This window comes from Protopterus annectens, chromosome 9.part0 (genome assembly GCF_019279795.1).
Source record: "Protopterus annectens isolate FY-2018-M chromosome 9.part0, PAN1.0, whole genome shotgun sequence".
Taxonomy (NCBI): Eukaryota; Metazoa; Chordata; order Ceratodontiformes; family Protopteridae; genus Protopterus; species Protopterus annectens.
Genome location: NC_056743.1, coordinates 439,431,391 through 439,444,420, shown reverse-complemented (window position 1 = coordinate 439,444,420; position 13,030 = coordinate 439,431,391). Strand labels below are relative to the sequence as shown.

Sequence of the window (13,030 nt, the reverse complement as noted above, 5' to 3'; positions counted from 1 at the left end):
ACACACACACACACACACACACTTTTGCGTTGTCTGTCAGCAAGCGCAAATTTCGGGTAGAGCTGGAGTAGTGCACAACTCATCTGGTACAAGTGATGCCCAATGGGCACAAATCCAAATTTAGGGCTGATGGCCCACCAATCTCTTTCTTAAACCAGATTTTCCCGATGGATGCACCTGGGGAACGTGTGTATGTGTGTGCGTATGCGTTGGGGTGGGGGGCAATCTATTTATTGTCTCACTACCTTTACCGATATTCAAGGCAGTCTGGTTTTGTTGCAAACACTGATGTTGCTTAACAGATCCTGTGACACAATCAGGTGTGTTTTGTGTTGTGGTGGTTGTGTGACGTCAGGAGGAGGATCCAAGCACGAACTGGTTATAAATGGAAGGAATACGGGCAATTTTATAACGGGTAATTCACTTCGCTGTCTCTCTGCAATGGTTCAAGGACTATTCAGGGTGTAACTTTGTAAAACCAAATAAAGTCGTAAATATAACGCATTTGCATCAGTTAAAACAGTTTCTACTCGATTATTTTAAATCTGCAGTACTAGAAGAAACCGGGATTGGAGTCGTTACTTTTGAGTATAAATTCTAACTTATTGTCACTTTATACAAAGTAGTTTGTGTTTTAGGTTTTCTTGCTTCCTGAGCTTGGAAGTCCGTTGTTGCACTCAGAGACTATCTTGCCCCGACAATCATGAATGTGAGATTGCTGTACCTACTTCTGGGGCCCATCTGCTCCCCTCTAACAGCCATGGTCTTGGATTCCAACACCATCAAAAATTCTGCTGAAGTGCAAAGCAGTAAGCAGGTAGGAAATAAAATAATGAATCTGTAATCACTGAAATCCTAATGAAAGAAGGGGTAATGGGATGGGGATTTTAAAATGCCTTGGCAATGTATTGTTGATCAAACCAAATGACAGCGGGACACACACAAATAATAATTATTATGGCTATGTTCACAGCCTGACAGACAAGGACAGTGTAGTGTGCACACATGTCCTATAGCATGAAGTAAAATGGGACGGTGCCGTTGGTATTACAGTAAATATATTGACATAGAAAGATTGAGATTTATGCCATATGAGATGATCGTGTTCTCCTCTACTTGCGCTTTTTTTAGCTACACGTTCTGCTTTTTTAACAGCATATTCACCATTATACCTCTCCCAGGTCAACAATAGTGCATGCACTCAAGAATGCAAGGGCCATGCAGACGGCTTTAAGTCCAAATCATCCACTCCCACTCTGTGAAATAATACTTTCTTGCATCTCCCCCATCCCCAGATAGTACATCTGGTCATACTCTTTCTGTCTCTCTCACTTTTAAGCAAGATACCCGCTTGGATTTTTGTGGAGCTCCTCCGTATTTAAAAGTTTGCCTTCTTCCTTTTTGATTTTGCCTTTTTGATGTGGCTTTTAGCGAAGGAAATTAATGATGCTGTACCCCTCCGCTGAAATGCATGTATTGTGCCATTATACTTGCATTTACAAACATGTATATTAACGTATTTTCTTCTGATCATGAATATTCGTGTTTACTTGCCTTTACATACTAATATACTGCCCCAGGCCCTTCCCCTACGTTTGCCGCTATTATCTTAAATTAATAACTCCTTTTCTTGTTTGTTGCTTCTTAAATGCATTATTTATGTTTTTCATTGAATTTAAAATGCATCACACGTCTTAACTGTCTCTGACACATCCCTGATTTTAACTCAGATTTTAGACCTGTCTCTCTTAATCCCTTTTAAAACTTTTGGAGAAAATGTGGTGAATTAAAATAAATAATGACAATGATTAGTTATAGACTTGTTTACTTCAGAAAATGAATATCAATTCACATTCTTTTAATCTACCAATGTCTCCTGTTAATAATACTAATATTTTAAAAGTCTCCCTGATTATTTCTGGATTTGTCCCTGATTCTTTTGAATGTGAGATGCAATATTGTAGAACGTTCCTCCAATAGGGTTGCCACCTTTTCAAATGCCTTATGTGGGACATTATTTTGTAGAAATGTGAGATTATGCAGGACAAATCATTCTCATGAAGTGCAAAGGACAGAACTTAAATTTTTTGTGAAAATTATTCTTGCATTATTTGAGTTGCTTATACTGTTTCATATAATGTTTAGGACTTAGGTGTTTCAGATACAAAGTAATTGTTTTATGCAACAGTTAAGGAAAACTTAGGAAATACTGTTTGTCCTAAAATCTCAGGACATTTACCATTGTTTAGTTTTTACACAGGACGCCACTGCCCCAATAGGGACTATCCTGCACAAAGAGGGACAAGTGGTAACCCTATCCTCCAGTCTTATCAAGTTTGTTCTCATCCTTTCTGCACATTATTTTCTAGGATAATTTTGTGTCAGAGAGAAAAAAAAAAGGTTTACTTCTAGACTGGCTGAAATTCATGTATAAATGGGTGTGCTTCACATGATCAACTGCCACATAACCGACGTTCAAATAACTGGGATGAAAATAACGAAACATAGAAACCAGAACGGCGAAATTCACCAGGGTAAGTAACTAAATGGCCAGCTGTCAACGAAACTCATGCCGAGGTAAGTAAAAGCCACCTAGGTGGGGGCTACTCCCCCAACACTCATCCTAACTAAATATACCAACTCTATGATTGCACTACAGTGGAGAACACGGCATGTCGACCAAGTGTTTATTTACCCTAGTAATGAGTTGCCGTTTGGGTTTCTGAAATGTCGTTATTTTCATCTTAATTATTTGAACATTGGTTATGTGATAGTTGATCATGTGATGCAGACCCGTATAAATGTATCGCAATGGAGTGGCTTCATTAAAAGCCACCATGTACCACAATGGTTACCATCTTTTCATCTCAGTAAAATGATCTACTGCAATACTCATTGGCTGGTATGATGGTGCAGAGATTAGTGTTCCTGACTCATACCCAGTTTGGTTCCCAGCTGGGATAGCTTCTGCGTGGAGTCTGAATGCCCTTCCTGTATATGTACAGGCTTTTGCTGGGTGTTTGGTTTCCTCCCACATCCCAAAAGCACTATAAAAGTATTGTGAATTTGTAATCTTTCAAAATGTGTGTGTGTGTGTGTGTGTGTGTGTGTGTGTGTGGTTGTGGGTGCATGCAGCTGTGCCTACAGTACATCTCACAGTGGACTGGCATCCAGTCCAGAATTCATTTCTCTGCCTTTTGCAGACTGTGTGCAGACATGCTGAAGGTCCCCATGACTATGAATAGGATGAAATAGGTATCCAAAATGAATGAATTAAAAAAAAAAACGAATGCTACCCTGTGCCCTACTGTGTTTCCAACGTTTTATCAATTTTACCATGCAAGGACCCATTTGCAATCTGTCTAATCAATTTTACTAACATTGATTTTGGTACTGATTTAAGCACATTATTAAACTACAAATAGGTCACACCCACAACCTTTTCCCAATGTGATACATTGGTTAACCAGTGAAATGTGATCTATTTGTTTTGTTTGATTTGACCTTCACTTTGTGAATTCATGTATCCCTGACTGCTGCACCTCATAGATTTCCAATTTGTCTAGAATTCTTTCTTCCAGCAGTTATGTCCTAATTTCCCTAAAACTGACATTAAACTGACAGATCAGTAGTTTGTTATCTCTGTCTTGGACCCATTATTGTGAACAGGAATCATATCTGATCTCCTGCTCTAACCGGGAACCTTATCCACCTCCAGTATTTATTGTCAAGATTAGTTAGATGTTTTACAGTTCACAAATAATTTTAGGGTAACTTCTCTCTTTCCCCATTATCTTCTGCACCATTAGCTTTTAGGAGTTCATTTATAACCTTCAAGGGTTTCATAACCCTTTCCTGTTTGACAGGACTGGGATCAACCTCCTTAATGCTGGATGCTAATACTAACGACATGTTTTGTTAAATAAGTCTTACCTTCCTTTGTGTGTATGAAGTATTCATTTCATAGCCCTGCATTTTTAGAGTCATTTTCTAAAGTTTCACTATTTCTCCCTTTGTCTTTGCACCTTTGATCATGTGTTGCATTTTATTTTCAGAAGGTAAGTTTTTTTCTGTAAAAGTTATATATGCAAACTTTGTTTCTGATTTTATTTTACAATACACCTTTTATAAAGAATCTGGAACAGCCAAAGGTAAAGCAGGATTATGTTTAGTTAATGAAATGTATGTTTATTTTTATCCATCTTTTTCTTGGGTAGTATGGTAACCATATGCTATACAACTGTGTGCATTATGCAGAGCTTTGTGCAGATAGCAGGTTGTAAGTAGGAACAGGCTGGAGTAGGTGAGTACACAAACTGATGGATTTCAGACGGATGAAGAGACAGACAAAATACAGTAATAGATGGTTTGTTAAAGCGAGGTTACTTTTAGACTCATAATAAGGGAGAAGATGGACAGGCAAACCGGTAAAGTGATATGCTGAAGGGAAAACATTTTCATTGATAACCTAGGCAGTGTGTATGTTTCTGGTATTTGAATACTACCAAAATAAATTACCTTAGTTCTAGATAAATGTAGTTAACTTGAAAAGATGCTAAGACAGAATGCAGACAGCTGTTTATAAATAGCCTTAACTGCATATGTCTGCCTTAGCTGCATATATCCATCTCTTGCTATGAGACTGACTGAAAGATACATTTCAGTCTGGCATTCTTATCCAATTAAGTAGACGAATGAAACAAACACATATGTGGGTCCAACATTTCTTATGAAATTCAATAAAATAAACCACTCCTACATGAATGCACACATATATGGGGGAGGGATTGCAGAGAGGCATAGCCTCCTGCAAAAAAAAAAAACTTTGCTTCTGTTTTGCTGTGTGCTTAATTGTTTGGTGCTAATAACTATGATAGTCGACAGTAAGTCAGTGAAATACGCATTTTGTTCATATAAAGGCGCTTTCGAATGGTATTGTTGCAAATAATGTGTTCAGCTTTAGTATGCAAGTCTCTCTCTATACATAAATATGTACACACACATTTATACACACACACACACACACACATACATATATATATATATATATATATATATATATATATATATATATATATACGTGTGTGTGTGTGTCCGTGCACATATATGTATATGTGTGTGTGTGTGTGGCTGTGGCGCATGCAGCTGTGCCTACAGCACATCTCACAGTGTATTTTATATATATATATATATATATATATATATATATATATATATATATATATATGTATGTATATAAAAACACACACACACGTATGTATATGTGTGTGTATGTGTTGTATGAGTATATGTGTGTGTATGTATGTATAAACTTCCCACAGTAGTAAAGTCTCACAGAGGTTCTTACTAGATTTAAGATGCTATTATACTGTTATATGTTTAATAGCCAGATTTTGCTGCTTAGGAGGTAGAACCAGTCTTTTACATTTTCTAGGTAGAAGTTCACAAAGAAAGTGGAACTTTTTCTAGTATTCATTATAAAAAAAATAAAGGGAATCCAGTGCTCAGTTCCTGCCTAGCTAGATAAATAATTGGTTTTATGTAGATAAAAGAAAGGGAGAAATCGGTCATAGAATAGTATGCAGATAGAACTGTTTTAAGTCAGACAGACAGACAGACATGAAAGTAGACTAAGGGCTAGGTAGACATATAATAACTGAGTCTATTACTGCCAGAGTTTGCTTCTGAAGTGAGGCTTGATGTTTGATCTTGACTGTCAGAAGATGCCATGGCTCCCTGGTTGTCACTTCAGATGCCAGACACCTTTGGTCTTTTTTTTTTTGTTCTAGTTCAAAAAAATAAACAAAGTGAGGTAGGAACAGACTATAAAGGCAATCATTCTAACTTACTAGACGGACTGCCTGCCGCCTGTGTGAAGGAACCATCCTGAGGCAGCACAAAAGATTGATTGATGATGCCTTGGACGTGCCAGCAACTGATGTGTTTTGTATCCTTTTGAAATGGTATCATCTGTAAAGGTTTAATAACCTCAAACATTAAAGTTTACTGGAGTGTAGGCAGCCTCAAGGCAAAGTGTACATAACAAATACACTCTCCCTGCACTATCTGAATCCCTTCCCTGTTTATCTGATGTCATATTAGGTACTTAGCCTAAATAAACCATTCTTCTTGTGATAACATTAGTTCATAGCTTCTACACTATCCTAATCTTTGAAGAGTTTGCAATTTAGTTGTGTTTTCTAATATATAAGTATTTGCTTTGGATGTAAGACTGTCTTAGTCTTTCATAATACATCTTACCAGAACATGTTAAAAAAACACTCAAATTTCTGTACAGATTATCTACATTTTCATCATTTTATTTTTTTTTTAAATTTCACATTGTTTCAAAATCTTCTGCAGTGTATTCCCTGTAGAAGAGATTTATCAGAACTTTATTATGTTTAAGGGCTTTATAGTTTTATAATGTATTTTAGTTTTAGGAACACTAAAGCTTATTTTATCCTGAAATGTTTCTTGCACCTTGGGCTGCTTCCATTTAGACATGCATAACCATCATTCATTTAGAATGTATTCTACAACACCTTTGAGGGCTCATTTAGGAAAGCTGAACACAGAACCACAGACGTACTTTGATGACTCTGTCGAGATTTGGTTAATTACATGACTGCCCCGTGTTCTGTTCTATCCAAAGTAATCAGAGCAGGTCATTCTAATTCACTTTCTGTAGCATTCTACAAAACAGTAGTACTTAGTACATATGCAAGTGTGTCTGTGTGTATTTATATATATATATATATATATATATATATATATATATATATAGGTCTACTTCATAACATTCAAATTTTATAACGTTGAATTTCATAACATTGAGACCAAAACATCTAAATCCCAAAACACTGAAAACTCAAAACATTGAAAACTCAGAACATTGAAAGTGTGCTTTATAACATCCTCTCCACCTATAACAACACCTAACAAACACACTTTCTACTACGTTTCTGCAGGGGGGAAAGCCCCTCTGCACCCCCACACCTCCTACAAATTAAATATACCAACTCCACGATCACACTACAGTGGAAAAAAGTTAATTTCCTAACCACAATATATCACAATCACCATACACTGAGGTTAGAAAATTAACTTTTTTACACTGTAGTGCAATCTTGGAGTTGGTATATTTAATTTATGGGGGAGGCAGAGCTCCCCACATTGGAGATGCAGGGTGGCTTTCCCCCTGCAGAAACATAGCATAACGTGTATTTGTTAGTTAGGTGTTGCTGTAGGTGGAGGGGATCTTATTTACTTGTGCAATGTAGTTTTCCATCTTATGAAGCACACTTTCAATGTTCTGAGTTTTCAATGTTTTGGGTTTTCAGTGTTTTGAATTTTCGATGTTATGGTCTCAGTGTTATGAAATTCAGCATTATGAAATTTCAGTGTTATGAAGTAGACCCATTAATATATATATATATATATATATATATATATATATATATATATATATGGATGGTTGCAGTTCATAATATCGAATGTTCAAAAGCGTGAATATTCTTTTTCCACTGCTTTGCTGGCTGCTGTGTGTGCAAGGTCAGAGTACAGCGGGGACTGCGAATGTGTCCTTTCCATGTTGCTGTGTGATCTTGGAGTTAGCATTTATAATTAGAAGTAGGTGGGATGTTTTCATTTTAGTGGTTTTGTGATTCGATCTTTTTACATCAACGCTATTTTTTTTGCTAATTTGACCACTCAATTGTTAGATAATCATATTTGCATATATATGTGTATGTGTGTGTGTTTTGTGTGCATATTTAAAATGCTTTTGTGTGGACACAGGTATCTTGTGGGACACAAAATTATGCCCGGACCACAATGGTGATAAAATGTATCACCATTCAGTTTGTGACACAAAACTGTGCTGCTATGTGTATGTTATCACTTCTAGAAATGGTTTAAATATTTATGGTTTAGCATCACTAATGACCATATTTTTTATCAAGTAATGTAAAAAGTAAAACAGATGTATTTTTGCAGCACACTGTTCAACGCAGACATATGTAAAAGTGACTTTTTAAGGCAACGTTAAAGAAAGATGAAGGCTGGGATTCAGAAGAGAGAATCAAAATCAGAGCTCTGCATGCTGTGCCATGATGAATGACACATGCAGTTCACAAGTATCTTTTCATGGTAACAGCACAATTCAGTTATCTTACAGTGACACATGACAAATGTCAACTATGACATTGAGTTCAGAGATGATACTGAGTATGTTCGTGAAGTTATACTGATCAGTGCAAAGCAGAGCAGGCAGCCTATGCAATTTTGACATTTTTGCCACTAACGTACGTAGTACATACCACAAGTTATCAGTGTGCACCTGCTTGGTTACTGCTAGTGCCCCCTAAATCTCTCCAGCCACACATATAGTAATATAAAGGGTACCCCACAACTGCCTGCTTGTGTAGTCTGTGGTCATTCACCACAGATACATCTTCAGCAAATTTTTTTGAGTCACCGTAACTTTGCAGACTACACAAAGTGAACTATATAGCTGTGTATTATATACAAGGCATGTGAACATGGAAGGATTTATATGGTTCATTCAGTCTTTATTCACTGACTGGAACATTTCTGAAAATTTTCCCTAGACTCTGCAACCACAAAGGATGCGATATGGTGTAAGAGAATGCTGAGGGCTTGCCCTGTACTTCACTGACGACTGCCGAGTTACGTTTTGATTCAAACATTTTCACCAAAACAGTCTTTCAATTAATCGGGAATTACAGGCCATACAGTGGCTACGCATAAAAGTCGTTCAGTATGCAAACGTCTATAAAATGAATTTTGTTTGTGTTTGCATGTATGTATCTCAATCACAAATATGTACACAGGTGTGTGAGCACAGACATACACAGACAGACACATAGCATTTTTTACTGAGCGAGGAAGCATTTTTTACAAACATGTTGGGGTAACGTTAAAAAAATGACAGAAGGCATTGTGCACACTAAAATTATCTATCAAACAGTATTTTAAGTAGTATTTTTACACATCATGTATCGTTTCTGTAAATAGGCAAAAAATACAATGCATATAAAAAATTTTTTCTTACATTTTAAATTTAAAAGAAGGCAAATAACCTCATAATTAAAGCACATAGCACAACATGTTGTACATTTTTCCAGAAACACAGTATGTATTTATAGCATAAAAAACTAATAAAAAAACACACATATAAATCTTGCTGAATAAATGGAATATGTAATGTCCAGGCATAACATTTCATAACTATGCTGAAAAGAAGACTCTACCCCTTTGCATGTCTCACTGCAAAAAAAAAAAAAAAAAAATAGAATAAATAATATTAAACGTTGGTCCAGAGATATGATATCGGTATCTTAGTACTGTCAGAAAAAGTCTAAACTATTACATTTCATCTTGGTCAAAACTTCAGAACTCACACATAACTTGTAGAACTTCATATCCCTACACAATATTCTAACAGGATATGCAATATATATATATATATATATATATATATATATATATATATATATATATATAAGAATGTTTTTTTAATTTTATGTTTCCTAGCTGGATAAACCAAGGGTCTCTTATCAGGTTTATTATGTGATCGCTGTCTGAGGAAGTCACTTGCTCAGAGTTACACAGCAAGTAACTGGAGACTGTGGGAATCAGTCAGTGGAGTAAAGGGGGAGCTGATTAACAGCTCAGAGCCATAATCCTTTGCACTAAACTTTCAGCACAGTACTGTTCATCATAGCCAAGTTAGTGAACTGTTGTCATGGTACAGCCAATTTGCTGACACATTTTAAAATACATAAAATAATGATAAATATATACTTTTTTTTTGGCCAGGCAGAGACCCCCCCCCCTACACCCCTCAAAAGTTATTCTCTGAGTTACTCCATTTCAGTGAAAAGACCAATTCCCCTGATGTGGTTATTTCAGATTCAGGAAGGCCAGCTAGGTGGACTATGTATTATTGAGCTTGGTTTTATCTAATTTAGTGGATAACATTTTGCATCTTACTGCTGCCAACAGATTGTATCAAGTTTATTTTTTTTATTTCCTATTCCTACAGCTGTAGAGGCACTAAGTATACTCATAATGTTTTTTATATACTTTCCCCTGACCACCGTACATCCTTTGGCTGTTCGCCTAAATTCCACCTCCACCCAACTCTGGATACCCAATGGCTCTTTTCCAGATAATCCTGGATGTGATTCTTCACTGGGTTGTCGTCTTGACTGTTGAGGACGGCAACCTCATTGTTGACTCATGCTGTCCTGTGGAGCAAGAGATTTGACATGAGAGTTACAAGCTTAGAGCCAAGCCATCATTCTTATTGTGGCCAATCACATTTCTTAGCTGTGAAAGCATTTAGTGCAATGCATCAAGTGGTCACTGCTGCCCCCTGTAATCTGAGGAGATGACCTGCATTGCACAAGCATTGGATTTCCCCAAACCCTCCTCTTGGGATATGAGACCTGGCTGTCACCTGCTTCATCTTATCCCTTCTTCCCCACTAACCTTACCAGAGGCATGAATTCATTTCTAGACCTGGGTCATCATCAACAAAGATGAATGTCTTGCATCGGTGCCATCATGCTAGATGTATGCTCATATCAAAAGCAAATAAATCCATTTTATTTCATTGAATGTCATCCCTTAATAAGACCTGATGGCTGGACTGTGTTTATAAGCTGAAAAGTGTCATAGATGACTTTGAAAATAGCTATACCAAGGTGGCCTGTTTCTGCCCTTGTTTGTGATTTGTTCTTCAAAGGTGTACTGAGATTTAGAAATTAAATAAAAAAAACAACAAGTACAGAAATAAATAAGGAAAGAGGAGCTGAAGGAGTTAAGAGAACCTTTCCAGAGAGATGTGATGCTCTATCTCTAGACTGATATTAGCAGGCTGAAGCCTTCATCTGCAAAATTCATTATTTAGTATCAGGTCTGCATTTTGTTAGCATCCCAACCGTCTTCCTCTGCCATCTGAGTGACAATGACATGCTGCTTCACTGTCTGCTTGTATGTTTCCCACAGATACAAGGACCCTTGAATGATAGCCTCTTAACTTAGTCCTGCAAACTGCATCATAACTGAATTACTAACTTATGATGCAGTGTATATGTAAAGTACAATACTGTTTAACATTAACAAGCCACTTAACTTGTACATTATTTTTCAGTCTAAACCCCTGGAGTGTTCATGTACTGATGTGAAATTCTATGTTTTCCTGTATTTATGTAAACAACAGTCAAACAATAAATACAATGCAATAAAAATAGTGCATGACAAAATATGTATTGTACCTTTTACTGAACACTTCTGTGCTCTCAGAAGCAGTCAAAATGATAATCTACCCCTCACATTTCTCCCTTTAAAACTGCTATAGGAGAGAGAGAGTCTTCTCTAGGTTGGATGCAGGTATTTGGAAACACCTAAATAAAAAAGTAAAAAAAAAAAAAAACAGAATACAAGTGTCCCTTAAAGACCACTTCCTCTGAGAATTCCTCTGCACCTGCTCTTGTGACAGTGGTTAATCTCAGAGCGTACTCCAGTTATTCAGCATTGTTCTGAAATTGATATGACGTATCTATTCATTTGATAATATTGTACTTGAAATTGTCATTGTAGTTTCTACCAGCTGATCTAAAGCCCCGATTTGCTGTATTTTATGTCAATTTCCTCAAGTTTGTAAAATTGCTTAAATGTTTTTTCTGCTCACTGAGTCTAGGCGATGACTGATAAGAATCAACAGACAAGCCCACCTACCCGATTAACAAACAGCAATGAATAAATTAAACAAAATAATAATAATAACCAAACTGTCACTCCCATTACAGGGACAATGGTCTGTGTAACTGAAGTCATACAACAGCTTTTCTATAAAAGAAAAAAAACACTGAGCAAAGTGCTTCTAGATATATTTTGAGTTGATTTCCGACTAAATAATTTGTATTCTTCTAGTTGTTTGTAATGGAGCAATATACCTCTCTGAAAGTTTTCATGAGCCAGTCAACTTCCCAGCGATTTGTCTTCATTATTTTATAAATGATAAATGTTATAAAAATGGATGTAGAGTTTGATGATGGGTGGACTGTGAAACATAAGGCTTTGAGCTGCTGAACAGTAATACTTAAAATGTTACAGAATGACATCACATATTGTCCTGTAGCTTATAAAATGTTACAGAATGGCATCACATATTGACCTGTTGCTTATAAAATGTTACAGAATGATATCACATATTGTCCTGTAGCTTATAAAATGTTACAGAATGACATCACATATTGTCCCGTAGCTTATAAAATGTTACAGAATGACATCACATATTGTCCTGTAGCTTATAAAATGTTACAGAATGACATCACATATTGTCCTGTAGCTTATAAAATGTTACAGAATGACATCACATATTGCCCTGTAGCTTATATCAGATGTACATACTTAATAACAAAGATTTAGAACACTGTTCTGTGGAATATTACTACAGACCAAATTAATGATTCAGTAATACTACATTTGTTTATCCATTTTGCCGCCAGTATTAATGTTTTGAACCACATCATGATAAATGTTATATTCTGCATCCCCTGCAGGGGTTTAGCTGCCTCGTAGATGAAGACTGTGGGACTGGTAAATTCTGCCACAGTTCTGGTGAAGAAGAACCAGTCTGTGCAACATGCCGAAGAGTACGAAGGCGTTGCCAGCGTAATGCCATGTGTTGCTCAGGTGCTGTATGTATAAATGGTAAGTGGAAAAATGTACAGCTTTTGAACTTAACAGGAATGATGCAAGTTTGAATATTATTAGTCTAAATGAGTCAGGTAGCAATGAAAATAAAAGGGGACTAACTTTGAAATCTTGTTGGGTGTACCCCTAGCTATACTGAAACAGTGACCAACAACTTTAATTCTCTTTGTCACCTTGTACAGTATTATTTTAGCCAGAAGGGATGTCTTTTTTTTTTCTGCACTTTGCTTCTACTGCCTGTCAGTCATCAGTCTCCTTCTCCGTCAGCTGGCATATTCAG

General features: G+C 36.4%; 1 protein-coding gene across 1 annotated transcript in view; it reads left to right on the top strand.

The window, feature by feature from the left end:
- Positions 1 to 703: 703 nt before the first annotated feature.
- DKK4 (dickkopf WNT signaling pathway inhibitor 4) overlaps positions 704 to 13,030 on the top strand; it is a 127,654-nt gene continuing 115,327 nt past the window's right edge. Inside the window, exons 1-2 of the mRNA XM_044082115.1 lie at positions 704 to 817; positions 12,597 to 12,747. Coding sequence (XP_043938050.1) covers positions 704 to 817; positions 12,597 to 12,747 — 265 coding nt within the window. The remainder of the gene's footprint in view (positions 818 to 12,596; positions 12,748 to 13,030) is intronic.